The sequence below is a fragment of the Helianthus annuus genome, chromosome 14 (assembly GCF_002127325.2).
Source record: "Helianthus annuus cultivar XRQ/B chromosome 14, HanXRQr2.0-SUNRISE, whole genome shotgun sequence".
NCBI lineage: Eukaryota > Viridiplantae > Streptophyta > Magnoliopsida > Asterales > Asteraceae > Helianthus > Helianthus annuus.
In genome coordinates, this window is record NC_035446.2 from 165,294,601 (window position 1) to 165,316,311 (window position 21,711).

The 21,711-nt window shown below is 37.5% G+C and overlaps 4 protein-coding genes across 7 annotated transcripts; 3 read left to right on the top strand and 1 right to left on the bottom strand.

Moving 5' to 3' along the window:
- Window positions 1–991: 991 nt before the first annotated feature.
- LOC110904773 (protein DA1-related 2) lies at window positions 992–4,960 on the top strand. 4 transcript variants are annotated; one of them, XM_035983498.1, is made up of 13 exons: window positions 995–1,134; window positions 1,337–1,463; window positions 1,756–1,901; window positions 2,145–2,235; window positions 2,342–2,453; window positions 3,088–3,208; window positions 3,310–3,393; window positions 3,487–3,606; window positions 3,697–3,909; window positions 3,981–4,043; window positions 4,131–4,246; window positions 4,334–4,392; window positions 4,468–4,960. In XM_035983498.1, the coding sequence occupies exons 2-13, from the start codon at window positions 1,439–1,441 to the stop codon at window positions 4,782–4,784; spliced, it is 1,467 nt and encodes a 488-aa protein (XP_035839391.1). In that variant the 5' UTR covers window positions 995–1,134; window positions 1,337–1,438; the 3' UTR covers window positions 4,785–4,960. The 4 variants fall into 4 exon arrangements, with proteins under 4 accessions (XP_022006322.1, XP_035839391.1, XP_022006320.1 ...); XM_022150630.2 differs by having other exon boundaries at window positions 992–1,463; window positions 4,137–4,246; window positions 4,468–4,939; XM_022150628.2 differs by having other exon boundaries at window positions 995–1,463.
- Window positions 4,866–6,299, bottom strand: LOC110904774 (ras-related protein Rab2BV). The gene is made up of 3 exons (XM_022150631.2): window positions 6,207–6,299; window positions 5,866–6,046; window positions 4,866–5,657 (listed from the first exon to the last, which is right to left on the bottom strand). The coding sequence occupies exons 2-3, from the start codon at window positions 6,028–6,030 to the stop codon at window positions 5,181–5,183; spliced, it is 642 nt and encodes a 213-aa protein (XP_022006323.1). The 5' UTR covers window positions 6,031–6,046; window positions 6,207–6,299; the 3' UTR covers window positions 4,866–5,180.
- A 3,175-nt stretch (window positions 6,300–9,474) lies between these two features.
- On the top strand, window positions 9,475–13,441 carry LOC110906230 (cucumisin). The gene is made up of 9 exons (XM_022151436.2): window positions 9,475–9,558; window positions 9,651–9,742; window positions 9,890–9,981; window positions 10,971–11,211; window positions 11,284–11,794; window positions 11,879–11,976; window positions 12,053–12,274; window positions 12,358–12,469; window positions 12,542–13,441. The coding sequence occupies exons 2-9, from the start codon at window positions 9,666–9,668 to the stop codon at window positions 13,274–13,276; spliced, it is 2,088 nt and encodes a 695-aa protein (XP_022007128.1). The 5' UTR covers window positions 9,475–9,558; window positions 9,651–9,665; the 3' UTR covers window positions 13,277–13,441.
- A 2,314-nt stretch (window positions 13,442–15,755) lies between these two features.
- LOC110906231 (cucumisin) lies at window positions 15,756–19,066 on the top strand. The gene is made up of 8 exons (XM_022151437.2): window positions 15,756–15,840; window positions 16,021–16,112; window positions 16,426–16,666; window positions 16,751–17,264; window positions 17,466–17,563; window positions 17,665–17,886; window positions 17,966–18,077; window positions 18,178–19,066. Exons 1-8 carry the CDS (start codon window positions 15,767–15,769, stop codon window positions 18,910–18,912), a joined length of 2,088 nt encoding a protein of 695 aa, XP_022007129.1. The 5' UTR covers window positions 15,756–15,766; the 3' UTR covers window positions 18,913–19,066.
- The last annotated feature ends 2,645 nt before the right edge of the window (window positions 19,067–21,711 follow it).

The window sequence follows — 21,711 nt, forward strand, 5'->3', positions numbered from 1 at the left end:
CAACTGAACAATTATCAAATTTGAGAAAAAACGTAAAACAAACTAACAAAAATAAATAAAATAAACTCATTTAACTTTTGTAGTAAAATAATAAAAAACCAAAATTTTATTATAAATAAAAAAAATCTTAAAGCTTACTATAAAAAAACCACACACAAAAAAAAAAAAAAAAAAACACTACTCATATATGAATTAGTATACGTAGATAATTTTTAATTTTAGTTAAATATGAAAACTTTAATAAACATAATATGAAGTTTCGAGTACTAAATAATAAGAAGATGAGATTTTGATGGAAATAATATTTATAAAAAGTTATAGAAAATGGATATCTAATCTGACCATCTGGTCCGATTCATTGGTCCACCGATCCAACCGGTTCAAATGATGAATGAACAAAGAGGTTTGATGAGACCTGTTCAACAGTCCAACTGAGGGTGAAGGGGGCACCCCCTAATGAGGTGAGGGGAAACTTTTTTTAACCCAATCATACGTTGCCATGTCATTTCCCCTCTATAACTTTCCTCTTGTCTAAAAAACGTACGGGGTGCACCCCTCATGAGGTGAGGGAAAACCATTTAAAAAAGAAAAACATATTATTGGTTGAAAAGTTAGTGGGCCACACTCTTCCTCTCTTTTCACAATCGGTGAACATCCACCGATTTTAATCCCCTTCATACGGTGAAAAAAGATGGCGGCACCCTTCCCTCATGCGGCAAACCCTTCCCTCATGCGGTAAACCCTCCCCTCATGCATTCACCGAAGACATTGCCGACACCCTGATCAATCCGGTCCGGTTTTGAAAATAGTAGTAACTACACATATAGCAAAAAGCAAGAAAAGTGAAAGTGCTGGTTAGATATGAATATTAGTAAAACATCAAGGACCATTATCAGTTTAGTGATAACCTTTTACCGGCAAAATTGTATTTGAAGTTTAATACACAGTAACCATCTTGCTGAAGATGCTAAACTTCAAGCTCACCTCTCTCTCTCTCTCTCTCTCTCTCACACACACACACACACACACACAAACGCACACACGACATATACAGAGCTATCTGCTCGATTTTGCTAACGTGGGGTGGGCCGTGACACCCATAACCGCTAACTTTCTTCGTATGAAGATTCTAAGGTTATCTTTCGTGCACCCACTTTCTCTTCTTTGCTTGAAGAATCTCTCTCGATCTATTACCCCCTCTGTGAATAATTGATAACTATCCCTATCAGAGATTCCCCATTTTTTTTACTTTCTCAAAAAACACAAGCTTTATTAGTAGTAATGATGCCGTTGTTACTCCTATCTCTCTGCTACCTTTCTTTTTTCTTTCTTACAGGACGCTATCTCTCTCATAGTCCTTTTCGTTTACGCCTTTGCTTTTTCGCCTTCTTTAAACTCGGTGGCAATTCTATACATAAGTCCCTAAAGTCCACCAGTTATGTCTTCTTCTTCTTCTGCTTACGGTATGAAAAAAACTAGACTATTTTTTGTTTTGTTTATAATATCCGCCAACTGTTCGATGAAATGTCTCTATGAATAAATTTCATTAAAAACCTGTTAGTATTTGCTAAGCTTCTGGGTTTTGTTAATCATTTGAAAATGCATCTATAAAAAATAAATTTACAAATCATAAAGTTTCCACTTTGGTCTAGTTCCCATATTAAAATTTTTATGTGTCTAATGTAGAATTAAAGTATGTAATTATTGAATTTAGGGGTTTAACGCTGGGTACTTTGTTTCTTAATTTTTACGCAGAGAAGAGATCTTGGTTTATGAGATGGCTGAGTAAGTTTTTTAAAGGTGGTTCTAGTAACCGGGGGCAGGCGGGTGGTACACATCATCGTCCTCCACAGTTTATTGGAGACGAAAACATGGTTTTACGCGCTCCTGTTAGATCATTGGTAAATATTATCTTGCTTATTCGGTGTGTGTGTGTGTATATATATATATATATATATATATATATATATATATATACAAAACATCAAGAATAAACTTTGAGTGAATTCTGATGTTAGTTGGTTGCAAAAAGTTGAAAAAGTTTGATTTGTATCATAGTGCTAATTAAAAAGCATGTACTTTTCTTGATGACCCAAATTTTCATCTTGATTAGCATTCTCAACTACTAACTAACAAGAATTAAGCAGGACAATCGCTCGAGAACTGATAAAGAGAAGGAAGAATTAGATCAAGCAATTTCAATTTCTTTGGCTGAAGGTTTAAAGAAACCAATTGGTAAAATGTTTCCAGTTAAAATAAATTATTTAATACCTCCCTTTTATCATTTCTATCATCTGTTACGGACCACGGATAAACATTTTTGTGTCTGCATTTTGTTTAGGATTTGGGTGGCGACCTAACAATGAGGATGACCATTCTAAAGCAGTTCAAGACGACCCTCATTCTTCATATCCTCCTTATATTCCTCGAGAATATCAGCCAACGGGATATAGGTACTTACGATACATACTCACTATGCATTATCCAGCCAAAAATGACTATCTAATTCTTAGCGTCAAGTTATTCTACAAAGGCTTCTAATTGTAAGAAGTGTAAGAAGGATTTATAGAGTGACAAGTGTCCAATAACCTAAAACTAAACCCACTACATCACCACCAAAAACCTAAACACCCACCCCCACCCCACCCCACCCCACCACCACCCAAAAACCTAACCTCCCCCCACCCCCACCACCCAAAAACCTAAAAAAAACCTAACCACCCCCCCCCCCCCAAAAAAAAAAAAAAAAAAAAAAAAAAAACCCTAAAAAAAACTAAACACCCACCCCCACCCCCACCCAAAAACCTAAACCCCCACCCCCTCGGCAAAAAAAAAAAAAAATTTTTTTTTTTTTTTTAGGGTGGGTGATGTGGGGGGGGGGGGTGGGGGTTTAGGTTTTTAGTGGTGGTGGATGTTTAAGGTTTTTTTTTTTTTTTTTTTTTTTTTTTTTTGTAGTGGGTTTTTTTTGTGTAGTGGGTTTTTTTAGGTTATTGGACACTTGTCACTCTATAAATCCTTCTTACACTTCTTACAATTAGGATCCTTTGTATTTGATCCTAATCCCTAATTCTTATAATGTATCCGTAGAGTATGCGGTGGTTGTAACCGCGACATTGGTTACGGAAATTACTTAGGATGCATGGGTGCCTTTTTTCACCCCGAATGCTTTCGTTGTCGTGGTTGCCGTTACCCGATCACGGAACACGAGGTAATTATTTTTCTTATTTGCTCCTTGATTTTTTTGGTTGATTGGTCAAATGACGGTGTTGAATGTTTTCTAATCAACATTTTTTTTTCTGTTGATTCAAGTTCTCTTTATCAGGCAAAGATGCATACCATAAGACTTGTTTTAAAGATTTGACACATCCCAAGTGTGAAGTCTGCTTGCAATTTGTAATGAACTATCAAACTTTGAAATTGAAACCGCTTTGTGCATGTAACGAATATATCGAAAGTACTAATTTGCGAATCTAACTTTTGTTAAAGATTCCCACAAATGGAGCTGGGTTGATCGAGTATCGATGCCATCCATTCTGGTCACAGAAATATTGTCCTGTACACGAGCATGATAACACAGCACGGTGCTGTAGTTGTGAACGATTAGAGGTATCATACTTTTATTTCTGCAATGTTTTATGTCTTATTAATCTGATTATGAAATTGTTTGAAGTTTTATAATGTTTGTGTCTTTTAAAGTCGGTGAATACAAGATACGTATCTTTAGGAGATGGACGGAGTTTATGTTTGGATTGCATGGAATCCGCAATAATGGACACGGGTGACTGCCAACCGCTATACCACACTATTAGAGACTACTATGAAGGAATGAACATGAAACTTGATCAACAAATTCCCATGTTACTTGTTGAAAAACAAGCGCTTAACGAAGCTATTGTTGGAGAGAAACAAGTAGATTCATCGTTTCTTACCTTCCCACTATCACGTTTCTTGACCCGTAAACTAAATGGCTTCTTTTTCAGGGCTTTCATCACATGCCTGAGACACGGGGTCTTTGCCTCTCTGAGGAACAGACGGTTGCGAGTGTAAGTCTTTTTTTTTGTCGCTTTAATCTTTCTTCACTTGGTGTCTTTGATCCGACTAATGATATGATCTGATTTTGTGACTTTTAGATACAGAAAAAGCCGAAAATGGGTGGCCACGGGTTGATAGGAATGAGAACCCAACCTCAGAAATTGACTCGAAGATGTGAAGTTACAGCCATTCTTGTTCTTTACGGTCTCCCGAGGTAAAAATACTTTATTGATTCTATGTATATCAATAAAGTTGGAAACTAGTTTGTGAAACAAATGTCATGAATGAAACTATGTTGCAGATTACTAACGGGTGCCGTTCTTGCTCATGAGTTGATGCACAGCTGGTTACGCCTTAAAGGTAACATTTGTTGTTCTTACTAGAAACGAATTTTTTTAATCCTTTGTGCAAATAATTATTTTAATAAACGGACAGGCTATCGAAACCTAAATCCTGAGGTGGAAGAAGGTATATGTCAGGTGCTTTCACATATGTGGCTTGAATCAGAGATCACGCCGTGTTTGGGATCAAGTTCCACCTCGGCAGCACCGTCATCATCGTCTTCGGCTTCAAAGAAAGGTGGAAAATCAAGAGTAGAGAATAAACTTGGCGAGTTCTTCATGCATCAGATAGCTAATGACACTTCAGCAGCATATGGAGGAGGATTTCGAGCCGCTAATGCAGCTGTGAATATGTATGGCCTGCGACGTACACTTGATCACATTCGCCTAACCGGAAGCTTTCCCATGTGATTGTTTATTGTTTTTGTGTCATGCGATCAGGAATTGACCGTTTGTGCAAACATTATTACATATACAAACTCGGGATGATCCTTCAAAAAATCCTGAAATAGTATTTGACCATTTGTACAAACTATATTATACGAAGGTCAAACGAATATTACATATATGAATTTTCTTTAATGTAATTCTATATGCTTACAAAAAAAAGCCAATGCTCTTAGCAAATAGCAATTCTTCCTCTTCTTCTCCTCCTTACCTTCTTTCACTCTTTTCTTTTCTTGTGTTTGTATAACTTACATCGATGGGAGAGTGAAAAAACGAGCAATCACGTGACAGATTTACCATCAAGGTGTGACACCAAGTGTATTTTCGAGTACTCAAAACACGTTAAAGAAAAATACACATTTATTTACCGCAACAAGCTGACCTTTTGGAATCATTATTCTCTACTTTAATGGTGGTGCCTTGTGCAGGAACTAAAGAGGCTGCTTCTTGGGCAGCCAAGGCTTTCTTGCTTACAATATGATAAATATCGAGCAAAATCGACTGGAACGCGTTCTCAATGTTGTGTGCGTCAAGCGCAGAAGTCTCTAGGAACGAAAGCTCTTCTTTCTCCGCCAAAGCCTGCGCTTCACTTTCTGAAATGGCTCTAAGATGCTTTAAATCACATTTGTTTCCGGCCAACATGAGGACGATGTTGGCATCTGCGTGGTCCCGTAGCTCGCGAAGCCACCTCAATATGTTTTCAAATGATTGCTTCTTTGTTATGTCGTAAACCAAAAGCGCACCTACTGCGCCTCTATAGTAAGCACTTGTGATTGCGCGGTACCTTTCCTGACCGGCTGTATCCCATATTTGTGCCTTCACTGTCTTCCCCTCAACCTGCACACATCTTTCATATGGTTATATGATCACTCAACCTCAGTGGGGACTTTAAACAAACACCTTTCAGGCACTACAATATACACATCAATTTCACTCCTAAAACCAAAGATGGGCTGTTTTTTTATATGGTTTCCACGTTGAAATGTAATTAAACCGATACAAATCACAAATGTAAGGATTGCTTAGATTCAGAGGAAAAATAAACCTGAAGAGTTCTTGTAGCAAACTCAACACCAATTGTGGATTTAGATTCCAAACAAAATTCATTTCGGGTAAATCTGGAAAGAATGTTGGATTTTCCGACACCCGAATCCCCAATTAAGACGATCTTGAATAAGTAATCGTACTCGTGATCCACCTTATAAGCCATTGCACTCGTTACAAACCTACAAAGTTTGGGAAAAAAGAGATTTTAATTCATCAAATTTGTAAATAACAACAATTCTTGGATCTTTCGTTTCCTTGGAATCCACAGGTAACCATGCGGGAATGATAAATTTATTAAAAAGTGAATTAAATTTGCAGATTGAGAGAAAGGGAGGATACCAAATTCACAAGGAAGAAACAGAATAACCGGATGAACAGGACGACTTTTGAACGGGAAAAACAACACTAAACTAATTTAACTTTTATCGAAACCCCCTAAGGTTATGTTCAACTTACACAACAGGCGCTCAAACTTTAATTGAAAGCTTCCACAAAATCCACCCGACGGTAGGGCCGTAATTAGGGGCGTAAATGAGCCGAGCCGAACCAAGCCCAAGCTCGACTGGGCTCGAACTCGGCTCGTCATGTTTTTATGAAGCTTGAGCTAGAGCTCGGCTCGAGCTTACTTATTTGAGCTCGAGCTCGGCTCGCGAGCAAAACCCAAAGCTCGAGCTATTTTGAGAACAAACTCAAACGAGCTAAAAGCTCAGCTCGATCTCGCCTCAATATCGCTTAAACGAGCCAAGGCTCGGCTCGCCAAAGTTATAATAATTATTATATTAATATAAAAAAAGAAAATGTTGTTTGGGCTCGTTTAGGCTCGCGAGCCTAAACGAGCTTTGTATTTCAAGCTCGAGCTCAGGCTCGATAACTAAACGAGCTCTATTTTAGGCTCAAGGCATTTAAATCCCCAGGGACTACACTCTAGGTAAATGAGTTGTACTTTGATATCAAACAAATACTGTTTCCATTTAAAATGCAAAGAAGTATAGTTATGAAATTATGACAATGAACAACTGGATCACGGCTCGTATAAAACTAGTTGTAAATGGTAACAGTAATGTATATCGATATTGGTCAATACAACAATTTTAACGGTATTTAGGGTTGTATATGAACTAGACAAAAAATGAATATAGAGACTTATCCATTTCTATTCATTTAAGTTCGTATAAAACTAGTTATAAATGGTAATAGTAATCTATGTAGACGATATATTGGTCAATACAACAATATAATGGTATTTAGGGTTGTATATGAACTAGACAAAAAATGAATATAGAGACTTATCTATGTCTATTCATTTAAGTTCGTATAAAACTAGTTGTAAATGGTAACAGTAATCTATGTAGACGATATTGGTCAATACATCAATATAATGGTGTTTAGGGTTGTATATGAACTAGACAAAAAATGAATATAAACAGTGGCGAAGCTTGAAAATTTCCATCGAGGGTCGGAAGATGCCGGACCTAAAAATATTTCCATCACGTTGTTTCGAGGTGTATGTTTGGTTCGGACGTTGGTGGTTCGATTCGGATCGGGTCGGGTCGGGTCAAACATTAATATCAAATAAAAAACGTTATCAAACATTAAAACGTAAACATTGTTTAACAAACAAATGAACAAAAACACCAAAACATTACAAAGGAGAGATGAAGGTGGGTACCCGGTTCTCCTGAATGAAGAATTATAGTTCTGTCCGTCTTTCTTTAAGATTTTTGAATTCTTCCCCATACCATAATCTAATAACAAAACAAGTTAACATATCACCCTAAATTTGAAGCTCTAATTGATATATCTAAATCAAATCATAAGATTAAAAAAAAAAAATAAAATTATACATAGTTACAGAAAGATTCAACAAGTTTAGGGCAAAAATTCGGACCAATTTCACTCCTAATTTCAACCTAAATCACATAAATTGCAGCACTAAATTAAAACTAAAGATAAAAAACACATACTTTTAACCTTATGAAGATTGAAGAAGCCGAACAAGAGTACAAGACCACAACAACAAGTAGCGCAACAACAACAGTTATGGCTTCTGTTTATAGCTACGTTTTTCCCCCTTCTGAGACCTGAGTTCTTGCTTCTGTTCTGGTCGAAAGTCCCAAATTAAACGAATTTGGGTTTTATTTTGTTAGGGTGGACTTTTAATTTGAGCTATATAATGATTTGGGCTATATAATATACATTCTACCAAATATAATGATTTGGGCTATATAATATTTGGGCTAACTAAATATTTTATTTGGGCTATATAAATAAAAAAAATTAAAACCGGGTGATCGAAAACGTATATACCTATTTTTTTTTATAAAACCCAGGGGTCGAAAACGTATATACCTACAAAATTCTATACGAAACGTACATACATAACACTACTAACCGAAAAGTTTGGGGGGTCGGGCGCCCCTCTCCGCCCCTTGAATCCTGCATCCCTTAGACCATGGGGTATGGTGGGGCTTGGGTTGGGCTTGGGTTGCGGCATTTGTTGACACGTGGAATGGGAGCCCCCCACCGCCTTGTTACGTGTCCCCGGGGTATGGCGGGGCGTGGGTTGGGCGTGGCAGATTGTTAAAAAAAATAATACAAAAGAGCAAGCCAATAAGAGCAAGCCAGCTAGCATGTCCCCCGCCCCACGCCCGGCTTGAAAGCCAAGCCCCAAGGGCCACGCCCCAACCCAAGCCCACCCGGGGTGATGCCTTGGACGTTTTCCCCCAACCCACGCCCAAACCCCGCCCCATACCCCATGACCTTATATAAAGACTTATCCATGTCTATTCATTTAAGTTCAACCGAACAAATATATACATGTAGAAGACTAACAACCGAACAAATATACATATAGAAGACCGAAATGAATATTTTTGATTAGGATATGATTGTCAATGTTCATTTATTTACCACCTAAATGAAAATACATATAAGGTATAAAGTTTTTGAATGCTAACTTGTAAAATACATATTAAAGTTAATGCTAACTTGTAACTACTATATTAACAAACACGAACGAATGTAAATAAACAAAGGGAAATTTTCATGATCTATTTAACTAAACGTGAAAACATTAAATTCTATTTATATCGTTTGTTTTTTTTTTTTTTTGAATGGCTAACTTGCATTGTATGGAAATTGAACCCATGACCTCCACCTATTCTACATCTTATTTAACTCACCAACATTATTGGGCTATTCCTAATGGATATTTATATCGGTTGATTTAATATAAAAACAAACATAAGAAATCCACGTTAGACGTTAGACGATTCGCAGATGTTCCGCTCACAATATTTAAAGAAACGTACGATTGGAAAAAGAAAGGATGGAAGACTTTGTATGATTACTATGCTTGTTAAAAAGTATATACTATATATATTTTTATGAGGACACTTAAGATAAAAAGTAACAGCTCATAACGTACAGGACTCTTAATTTAACATTGTCAAACTCGCCTTTACTAATTAACGACGGCTTTTGTAGCACATCCGACAACCTCAAAAACATTGGATGACTTTTGAGAAAACAATGAGGAGGCTGAGTTTGCTATATATATACATGCATAAACACAGTCATCTGCATATAACAAATCATGGCATCTCCTGCATTAAGACTGCTCTTGCTACTCACCATCACATATTCTTTCATCTTTAGCGACACACTAGCAACTGACTCCAATGATCTCAAGGCATTTCTTTTCTAACAAGATATATGTTATGTGTTTTTCGATCGTTTTGTTTTGGTTAACAACTTACGTATATAAATTTTCGTGTTTGGCAGACATACATTGTGTACATGGGTGACCTTCCAAAAAAGAGTGATTTTTCTGCGACATCACAACACACTAACATGCTACAACAAGTTATTGGCAGGTTAATTACTTTTTATTTAGTTCTTGTGACCAACCAAAAGTTGTTTCAAACTCTACTACCGAATTTGTTGTTGAAAAACTAAACTGAAAATGTTTTATCTTGTATTTTTAAATTACATCACTAACATCTTTGATGAGTTTTGGGCAGCCGGGCATCAAAATCTTTACTTTGGAGCTATAAGAGGAGCTTTAATGGTTTCGTCGCCAAACTTACTGAAGATGAGAAAAACCAACTAGCTCGTGAGTGAATAAATTTTGATTTTACTACGAGATGATTATAAAGTGCTCATGACTAAAAAAGTTACAAAATTAATAGAATAAAAACAACTAAAACCTAGACCCATAAAAAAAACCTGTTAAACAGTTTTAAAATAAAAGCAAAAAACAAAATCATATTACTCTCAAATGTCACCTAGCGCAAGGAGAGGTAAATTTACGCCATGTTGGTTCAAGCTTATCGGGTCAAAGGTAATCGAGTAAATAAAAAAGTCAAAAAGGCATATATAAACTTAGTGGTCAACGAGGTTAATTAATTTAGCGATTCCCCTTATTATTAGGGTCTACCTATTTACGTACCAATATGGCTATTTGCATATCAAACCCTATCTGTACTTACGCTGCATATAAAGGTATACACAGCATATAGGGTTACACCTATACACTGCGTATAGATCTATACGCAGTGTATAAGTTGCATAGAATTCAGAGCTTGCCCAGCAATCATTGACACAGACAACCAGGGTTCATATACGCATCGTATAGAGCTATACGCAGCGTATATAACGCATCGGAATTTTGTTTGGTTATTTTGATGTATTTGTGGTATAAATTCTCACACGGTTCCAACGTTAAATCACTTAAAATATATAACCGTTAATATTATACTATTAATATTATAAAGTGCGTGAGTGAATAAATTTTGATTTTACTACGAGATTAAAGTGCTCATGACTAAAAAAATACAAAATTAAAAGAATAAAAACAATAAAAAACCTAGACCATAAAGAAATAATAATACACCTGTTAAACAGTTTTAAAAATAAAAGCAAAAGCAAAAAATAAAATCATATTACTCTCAAATGTCACCTAGCGCAAGGAGAGGTAAATTTACGCCATGTTTGTTCAAGCTTATCGGGTCAAAGATAATCGAGTAAATAAAAAAGTCAAAAGTCATATGTAAACTTAGTGGTCAACGGGGTTATTATAAACGTATTATATTTTGCACGTAGAAATGGAGGGTGTGGTGTCAGTTTTCCCAAGCCGCAAAAAACAACTACATACAACAAGATCATGGGACTTCATGGGATTTCCTCAAGATGTCAAAAGAGCTCCTCTTGAAAGCGACGTCATCGTCGGCATGCTAGACACTGGCGTCTGGCCCGAATCCGACAGCTTCAAGGACGACGGGTTCGGTCCTCCACCAGCTAAGTGGAAGGGCTCATGCGACACCACCAATTTCACATGCAATAAGTAAATACATTCAGTTCATGATTTTGTTAATCTTTATCATTATCTCGTTATTAACATTAATATGGTTGTTAGCAAACTCATCGGAGCAAAATACTACAACACCGAGGGTCTAGTCAGAGACGAAGATCTGTCGGTAAGAGATACCGAGGGCCATGGTACACACACTGCATCCACCGTAGCTGGACGTGCAGTAAACAACGCGAGCTTGTTAGGTTTAGCTAACGGGACGGCTAGAGGAGGTGTTCCATCGGCTCGTATAGCCGCTTACAAGATTTGTTTTCCTGGGGGCTGTTCCGAAGCTGATATCTTAGCGGCTTTTGACGATGCAATTGCTGATGGAGTCGATATCATTTCACTTTCAGTTGGAGGATCTATCCCTTTAGATTATTTTGAAGATTCTATCGCCATTGGAGCTTTTCATTCTATGAAGAATGGGATTCTTACATCCAATTCCGCTGGAAACGATGGCCCTAGTCCGGGATCAATTACTAATTTGTCACCTTGGTCGTTATCGGTTGCTGCCAGCAGCATTGACCGGAAGTTTATGACTCAGGTTGTGTTAGGAAACAATGTTACTTACGAGGTGAGAAATTAATCAAATTATTATCGATCTTTTGATTAAGTGATATCTCATTTGGATGTCTATCTAACAACCGTATATGTGTAGGGACCTGCGGTAAACACATTTGATGGCGCGATTCATCCAATAGTTTATGGTGCATCAGTGCCTAATACGAAGGAAGGATTTACATCGGACGAATCTAGGTAATGAATGAAATTTTGGTCGGCTACCCTATATGTTATGTCCGTCCATGACTTTTGGTACAAAATAAATTTGTAGATACTGTGAGCCGGATTCTTTAGATCCTACTTTGGTAAAAAATAAGATTGTCGTATGTGAGGATCTTCTAGGACCGGATAGTGCGTTACAATCGGGTGCAAGTGGTTGCGTGGTCGAAGGTGATTTTGGCTATGAAGATTTCGCCTTCACTTATATTCTACCAACAACGTATTTGAGCAGCAAAGATGGAAATGCTGTTCTACATTACATAAACTCGACCACGTAAGTATACTAAATGCATTGCTTGTATCGTACGGTGCCTTCATTAATGGAAAGGTTACAAGGTTTTTTATTGTGTTTGATAGAACGCCAAGTGCAAACATCCTAAAAAGTTACGAACCTGTTGACAAAGCAGCCCCAACTGTGGTTTCCTTCTCGTCAAGGGGCCCGAGCCAAATTACACTAGATATTCTCAAGGTACATGAGTTTGTATTATGTAAAAATAATTAAATATGCCAAACTTATTCTTAACATCTAAACTTGATGTAGCCTGATTTAACCGCACCTGGAGTAGACATTTTAGCCGCATGGTCAGAGGGTACAACCGTCACCGGGGAAGAAGGAGACACTCGTGTTGTCCCGTTTAATATAATCTCTGGGACATCTATGTCTTGCCCTCATGCAGCTGGAGCCGCTGCTTACGTTAAATCATTCCACCCGACTTGGTCCCCTGCTGCTATAAAGTCAGCTCTTATGACTACAGCTGCACCAATGAGTCCAACTAAAAACACTGATGCTGAATTTGCTTATGGTTCTGGCCATATCGACCCGTCAAAGGCTGTTGACCCAGGTTTGGTCTATGATGCCGGAGAACAAGATTTCGTGTCATTTTTATGTGGGCAAGGTTACAGTGCCGCCAACTTGAAAATCGTCACCGGTGATGCAAGCGCTTGCTCGGCTTCCAATAACGCAACAGTTTGGGACTTAAACTATCCTTCTTTTGCTCTCTCAACTAAGCAGTCTGGTAGCATCAGCCGAACCTTCAACAGGACGGTTACTAATGTGGGAGCACCAAATTCTTCGTACAAGGTTAATGTGGTTGCACCATCAGGGATGGTGGTGAAGGTTAATCCAAGCAGTCTTACGTTCAAAGCAGTTGGAGAGAAACAATCCTTTGTAGTGACAGTTAATTCTACAACTGGATCAGATGCGCTTTCGGGGTCGTTGGTTTGGAGCGATGGAGTCCATAATGTTACTAGTCCCATTGTTGCGTTTGTTTCTTGAAAAAACAAAATACACTTTTAGTTCGCTGTTTTTTGTTGGTCAAATAATTAGCTCCACTGACATCGAGTAAAATCAGCGTCATTTTGTCTTATTTATAGTTTAAGAATCTTGATGTTGTATTGAAAGATCACGCATGAATAAGAAAGGGGTTATTTGTTGTATTAATTTTATGTGGCATTTATAATTTATTTAATTGCTTATACATACTTTTAATTGTTAGTTTTTCGTTCTTTAAGTATACACAAATCTTCGGGTTCTTTATTAGACTAATGAAATCGCAGAAATAGTTCTATTTGTTCAAATTTTGTTACAGTTTCCGTCATTTATGTATCTCATGTCATTTGGATCTTGGTTGTTTCTCAACGGATTTATAATAATCAGAATAATAAGAATCACAAAATTTAACACCCTTAATGCAGTTTAAAATTTCCTTTAACACCATGTAATAGACCTATTACGTTTCTTTCAATATGGCTATAAAATATAATTAAGCATTTCAGTTGTAAAGACAAAAATAGAGAATACATACCAGAAATTCCAGCAACACATGGATACAAATATACAATTTTCATGTGTGAGTTCAAGCTACTGAGTTCACAGTACAAACAAATGTTACCACTGTTGTATCTTGTATGATAGAAGCAGTGACGGAGCTTGACTAAAATATATACCCCATAATATAAATAAAATTGGGCTTAACCTTTATTTCCTTAGACCACCCGTAGTGGGGCGTGATTTTTTAAAAAAATTGAAAAATAACGCCCCAAAACGCCCCCACTACCATTACTTAGGGCGGTATTTTCTATTTTTTTTGAAAAAAAGGTGCTCCGGCGTTTTAATTAATTAAAACGCTCAAAACTTGTTTGCTTTACCTGACATGTTTGACTAAGGGGGCATTTACTTGCTTTTCTTTTTGACAAGTGTATGTATCTGACATTATTTTGACAAGTGTAAAAGTATCTTTTTTTTTATCCTTTTTAATGATTGGAAGGGGCGTTATTGGAATAATGGCCCACTACACCACTTTTTGCTATAATGCCCCATGCTGACTCGGATGACACGTGTCGGATAATGCCCCATGGTGGGGGCATTATAAGTTGTTACCACTACACATGGTATTAGAATAAAATATAAGAACTTCTAGCACCTTTGTACTGACTATTGTCGTCGCGACGTTCTTACCTATGCCAACAACATTTGTCGTCGCTAAAGCCTCCGCGTCCACAAACAAGTTTCTTGTAGTACTAGACTGACTACACACCACCCCCACATGTGTAATGTTGTGTATTCATTCAAAAGAAATACTTCGGTTGCCAACAAGTGGAAGCAGTGGCAGACCCAAAAATTATTTGTCAGGGGTGCTGATGAGTGGTTCAATTATATTTTCAAAGGATGCGGTCAGGTTTTTTACCTAAAAATATACTATTTTTTAAGAGGTGTGCCCGCCCACCAAGACAGACACTTAGGTCCACCCTTGAGTGGAAGGCTACGGTTGACCACGGAGACATCGATCAAGCATGACCGGTGTGCCGATAAAGCCAAAACCAAAGAATGCTTGCTTCTAATTGGATGAAACGAAAAAATTGCTCAATCTATAGTCCAAAAATTAGAATGACTCAACTGTCTTTGACACCAGCCACAACCGAAACCCTCCGTTTTGAGGCTTTAGGTATGAAAAACCATTCAAGTCCCATCCTTGTAACGTGAACACACATGAAATTTATGAAAAAAATAAATAACTAACCCATAACAAGTATTAAAATTAAAATTCACGTAACGTTTGTTCATATTCAATCTATAGCTAGCTATAAATATATTACTTGTAATGAAATATTCTATATATTAATATAAAATATATTTGTTCTTGTACTTTAACCAACATAATTGAACAAACAGGAAACATGTTTAATTTCTTAGTTCATATTAATTAGTTTGTTAATATATTTAGTAACGAACTTTGTGTTAAACTGTTATGATTACAAGAAGTTTGCAATGTTTCTTGCAATGGTCAGGACATTTCATTGTACCATTGTACGATCGATGGTTTTTATATTATGCTATATCTAAAAAGACACCTTAAGACGGCTTTTGTAGTACATCCGACAATTTCAACCACATTGGATGGCTTTTGAGAAAACAATGCAGCTGAGTTTGCTATAAATATGCATGCATAACCAAAGTCTAAGTATTATCTGCATCACAACGTCTTGAAATCAATGGCATCTCGACTGTTCTTGTTACTCACCATCACATATTCTTTCATCTTTAGCGACACTTTAGCAGCTGACTCCAATGATCTCAAGGCATTTCTTTTTCTAACAACATATAAATATATCACCACCTTTTTTATGCAAATAAAATGTTGTCATGCACAGAACAAGTCTATGCATGTATCAACTGCTGATAACTAATTTCATGTATTTTCAATCGTTTTCTTTTGGCTAACGTATACACATATATATTTGTGTTTGGCAGACGTACATTGTGTACATGGGAGACCTTCCAAAGAATGATTTCTCCGTGGCTTCCCTCCACACTAACATTCTACAAGAAGTTACTGGCAGGTTAACTATATTCTTATTCATTTCTCGTCAAATTTGTTACCAGAAGTTGTCTTACATTACCAAAACCAACATTTTTCTAGTGAAAAGTCTGAGTTGCCATAAATGTTGTCTTGTACTCTTGTGCATGATTGACACCATGGATGAACGATAACTAACACATCTTTGATGACTTTCGAGCAGCCGGGCATCAAAATCTTTACTTTGGAGCTACAAGAGGAGCTTTAATGGCTTCGTCGCCAGACTGACCGAAGATGAGAAAAACAAACTAGCTCGTGAGTGAATTATATTGAGTTCATGCGAACTATATAAAACCCTGTCGAACTCCATTTCTAGATTAATATTTGGTGTTAATAATCATAAATTACAAAAAACTTTCAAGTCAGGGGCGGATCCAGGGGTTCCTGGGAACCTTCTCGGTTCGGAAAAATGGAAAAAAGTAGTGAAAACCTTGTATACTTTGTAAAAAAATAGTGAGAATTAGTGAAAATCTACTAAAAGGAATCCCTCGAAAAAAAAAACTTTCCGAATCCGCCACTGTTTGAAGTCAAATAGTATTATATACATTTGTTTCTCTTGTGCATGTAGAAATGGAGGGAGTGGTGTCAGTATTCCCAAGCCAAAAAAAGCAACTACATACAACAAGATCATGGGACTTTATGGGCTTTCCTCAAGATGTCAAAAGAGCTCCACTAGAAAGCGACGTCATCGTCGGTATGCTAGACACTGGCGTCTGGCCCGAATCCGACAGCTTCAAGGACGACGGATTCGGTCCTCCACCAACCAGATGGAAGGGATCATGCACTTCCACCAATTTCACCTGCAACAAGTAATTTTAACTAGTTCACGATTTCGTTTATCTTTATCATTATCTCGTTATTAACATTATGACATATTGAATTATTGATCGTAGCAAACTCATTGGAGCGAAATACTACAACGCGGAGGGTGAAGCCAGAGGCGAAAAGCTATCAGCAAGAGACACTGAGGGCCATGGCACACACACTGCATCCACTGTAGCTGGACGTGCGGTTAACAACGCAAGCATGTTAGGTTTAGCTAAGGGGACGGCTAGAGGAGGTGTTCCATCGGCTCGTATAGCCGTTTACAAGATCTGTTTTCCGGATGTGGATTGTTCAGATGCCGATATCTTGGCGGCTTTTGACGATGCAATTGCTGATGGAGTGGATATCATTTCACTTTCAGTTGGAGGATCTAGACCTTTAAATTATTTTGAAGATTCTATTGCCATTGGTGCTTTCCATGCTATGAAGAATGGGATTCTTACATCCAATTCCGCTGGAAATGATGGGCCTACACCAGGATCGATTTCTAATCTGTCACCTTGGTCGTTATCGGTTGCGGCCAGCAGTATTGACCGAAAGATTCTAACTAAGATTGTGTTGGGCAACAATAAGATTTACGAGGTGAGAAATTATTATTAGAGTTGATTGATCCATTCTGGAAACGACGGGGTGTAAAGTTGATTGATTTTCAAAATAGGGTTTAAAGTTAATCCTGCCTTTTAACCACAAGGTGTAAAACTGCAGTTTACTCTTATGATTATTATCTATTGATTTTGAGTTATCTTGTTTGGATTCTTAACTACTATAAATGTATATGTACAGGGACCTACGGTAAACACATTCGATGGTGCGATTCATCCGATAGTTTATGGTGCTTCAGTGCCTAATAAGAAGAAAGGATTTACATCAGATGATTCTAGGTAATGAACAAATATTCTTTTTGGAATGATGCTACCAATACAATGTATCTAGAATTACTTAAAGCGACAACAAAATCTAATTGTTACCATCAAAATTACAGATATTGCGCGCTAAATTCACTAGACCCCGCTTTGGTACAAAATAAAATTGTCGTATGCGAGAGTTTTGATGGACCTGATAGTGCGAAACTATCAGGTGCAAGTGGTGTTGTGGTCGAAGGTGACCTTGGGTATGAAGATACTGCCTTTAGTTTCTCTCTACCAACAACATATTTAAGTAGCAAAGATGGTGATGCTATTCTAAGTTACATAAACTCTAGCACGTAAGTATTGCTTACTTTCGTCGTATGTACATTCATCTATGGACAAATTACAAGTTTTTTGTGATCGGGTTTGATATAGAAAACCAACTGCAAACATCCTAAAAAGTCACGAACCTTTCGACAAAGCGGCCCCAACTGTGGTTTCCTTCTCGTCAAGAGGCCCGAATCAAATCACACTAGATGTCCTCAAGGTACATGATTTTACATATGGGTCTCTTTTATATTATGTAAAAAGAAACATAATATATACAAGATTGTTGTTACTAGTTTATAAGTTTAATTTTGTTGTAGCCTGATTTAACCGCACCTGGAGTGGACATTTTAGCGGCATGGTCAGAGGGTACAACCGTCACTGGGGAAGAGGTAGACACACGTGTTGTCCCGTTTAATATTATCTCTGGGACATCCATGTCTTGCCCTCACGCTTCTGGAGCCGCTGCTTACGTTAAATCATTCCACCCGACTTGGTCTCCCGCTGCCATAAAGTCAGCCCTTATGACTACAGCTGCACCAATGAGTCCAACTAAAAATACTGATGCTGAATTTGCTTACGGCTCTGGCCATATTGATCCGTCAAAGGCCGTTGACCCAGGTTTGGTCTATGACGCCGGGGAACAAGATTACGTGTCATTTTTATGTGGGCAAGGTTATAACACTACCGCTTTAAAAATAGTTACTGGTGATGCAAGCGCTTGTTCGACGGCCCCTAATGCAACTGTATGGGACCTAAACTATCCATCTTTTGCTCTCTCGGCTCACAAATCGGGTAGCATCAGGCGAACATTCAAGAGGACGGTTACTAATGTGGGTGCAGCGGATTCTTCTTACCATGCTAACGTGGTTGCACCGTCGGGGCTGGTGGTGAAGGTTAACCCGAGCCATCTTGCGTTTAAAGCAGTGGGGGAAAAACAATCCTTTGTTGTAACTGTTGACGCGACAATAGGATCGAATATGCTTTCGGGTTCGTTGGTTTGGAGTGATGGAGTTCACAAGGTTACCAGTCCGATAGTTGCATTTCATACTTGAAATACATTTTAACTCAATTTTTTCTTTTGTTCAATTACTTTTCTATAGTTGCCATTAGGTAAACTGGTTGTATTTTTTTTATTCAAATTCAAGAATCCTGATGTTGTATTGTAAGACCGCACCTGAATAAAAAGAGCCTTATTGTTCTTTGTAACTTATGTTATCGTAAATCTTTTAATATATATTATTTTGAGACTATTTAATCGTTGAATTTTAGACAAGAATAAGGGGTGGGGTGCTCCACTTTTCATCACTCACACCCAACCAACGTCATCAAACTTGGTTCCATCCCTAGTGATGGATTTTAGTGTGGGGTGTCCATCACTAGTGATGATTTTTTTAAATAATAAATTAACAATAATAATTTCATTTAAATAAAAAACAACATTTCTAAACATATTTTAGGTTACAACTTAAAAAAAACATATAAAAATAAAAAGATACATAAAGAAAACTTACTCATCGTTCGAATCCGGAAATTCCAAACCAAAAGAACCTACAAGCTCAATTAAACCATATCTCAACCGAAAGTGAATTTCTTCATTGCGCAAGTCTTGTTGGACATTTTCGGGAACGAGAGCTTGTGTGGGAGGATCCGACACCCAATCTGGAGATATTGCACGCCCATCTTCTTTTATTAGCATATTGTGCAATATGATACATGCATATACTATGCTATGGATTGTGTTTTTATTCATTGCACGAATCGGTCGGTTTAGTATGCATCATCTACCCTTTAAAACACCAAAAGTCATCTCAATATCTTTTCTTGTCGATTCTTGCAACCTCTTAAACATCTTTTCTTTCACAAAACAGACTATGGTGGGTAGATACCATCCACAAGAAGATTGCCTCGTCTGTAATATCTTCCATTAACAAAAAATGGACAGAAGGGTGCGGTACCATCTATTACGCTTTGAAACAACGGCGATGTGTATAAAACATTGATGTCGTTATTTGAACCAGGAAACCAAAATATGAATGCCAAAACCTTAAATCATTCGACATCACCGCGTATGATGGTTGGTCTTTTGACGTCACCCCTAATATACGCCCCTTGCAACTCTCTTGGACAATTTCTCCATTCGACATGTGTACAATTGATGCTACCGAGCATCCTTGGAAAATGTCATCTAGCCTCATGCACTGCATAAATACGTGTGATGTCGTGTCTCGTCGGTTTACGTAGAAACTCTTTACCATACAATGCGTTACAAAAAAATTGCAAACATTCACATGAAGTTCTTGCCGCCATAGCTTAGTATTCGTCAAATTGATCGGGAGAGTTACATGTCGCTAGTTGGCGGATGTGCATTTTTGTATCGGCGTGAAACTTCGTTTGTCCCTCCCGTCGTAACCTTCTTGAAACCATTCTTCGCTTGCTTCGACGTCTGTTACAATCTTTAAAAATAAATATTTCAGTAAACGAAACCGATTCCTAAACATTTCGACATTGTAGACCAGATTCTCCAAAAAATAATCATTCATTAACACTTCATTGGCATGTATACGATCACGATCGACCATTTTCTTCTTTGATAGGCTCAAACGTTCAAGTTCATTATATGTCATATCAAAAAAATCAAGTGCGTCATTGTCAGAAGACGAAGAGCTATCGGCGTCTAGCGGAAACAAATCGGTTGAAAATTCTATTTTTATGCAAGAAAGTGGTATAAAATTATGTATTTGTGTGGGTGAAATATGTGTTTGTGTTGATGGTATATATATAGTGTTAAATTTTTATTTTTTTATTTTCTCGTCCAAAGGTCAAATGTCAACGGCAACATCATCATCATGAAAACGCGTTGTCACTACTACGCGTTGTCACCACCACCACGCGTGGTCACCATTGGTGGTGGCGGTGTTCCACGCGTGGTCAAACAACCACCACGCAGCGCCCCCACCCCCCTAAGCATACAAATTTTAGAAACCTGATCAATGTTTCTGGTTTTTAAACCTCTTTAAGTCCTTATATTCGCTTAACAATTACTAAGCATGTGTGATTTCAAATAGCAAGCGCAAAATCAAAATGATTTTTGAAAGTTAATAATTCTAACTAAACTGGTTTAAAAAGCTGGCCGCTATTTGATCAATGCCGAATCATTCCGTTGATTTTGTTTATGTAACACCCCGTGTTTTCAAAAGTCAAAGTCAAAGTCAACTTTGACCTTTTATTTGTAATTTGTCTATTTTAATTTTTGTATTATGTGGAGTAAGTGTTGTCTAAGCTAAATAATCGAATGTTAATCGAATGTGAATCATTAATCGACCTCGAATTAATCGATAATCAAGCTAATAAATCAATCATCGAACTCGAACCTCGAATTACGCGAACTTTGGTATTGTTATACGTGTGTGTGTGCCTTATGTGTTACTTGTGCGTGCTTACTTTATGTTGTTATATGTGGTGAATCAATCAATCAAGTCGAATCGAAACTCGAAAGGCAATCGAACTCAATCGAAATCGAACCCGAAGTGTGATGTAACACCTCGAAAATTTACGTCCAATGATGTATTGACACGTGTCATAGACTTTGCATATGCAAAAACAAACTTTAGAGGGACTAAAGTTGACAAACGGTGGAAACTATGGAATGTAAGGGTCCAAAGTGTCAACAATGGATAATAAGACTCTATAATAACCCTACATAATGTTTATAACCTTAAACGGATGGATCATGGATCATACGAAGCGGAAATTGCACAAAAGTGAGGAATTACAAACTATAGGGGCTAAAAGTGTCAACATGTTGAATTTATACCTCTGAGTGAACTTTTGGCAGACCCGAAGCTTTGTGA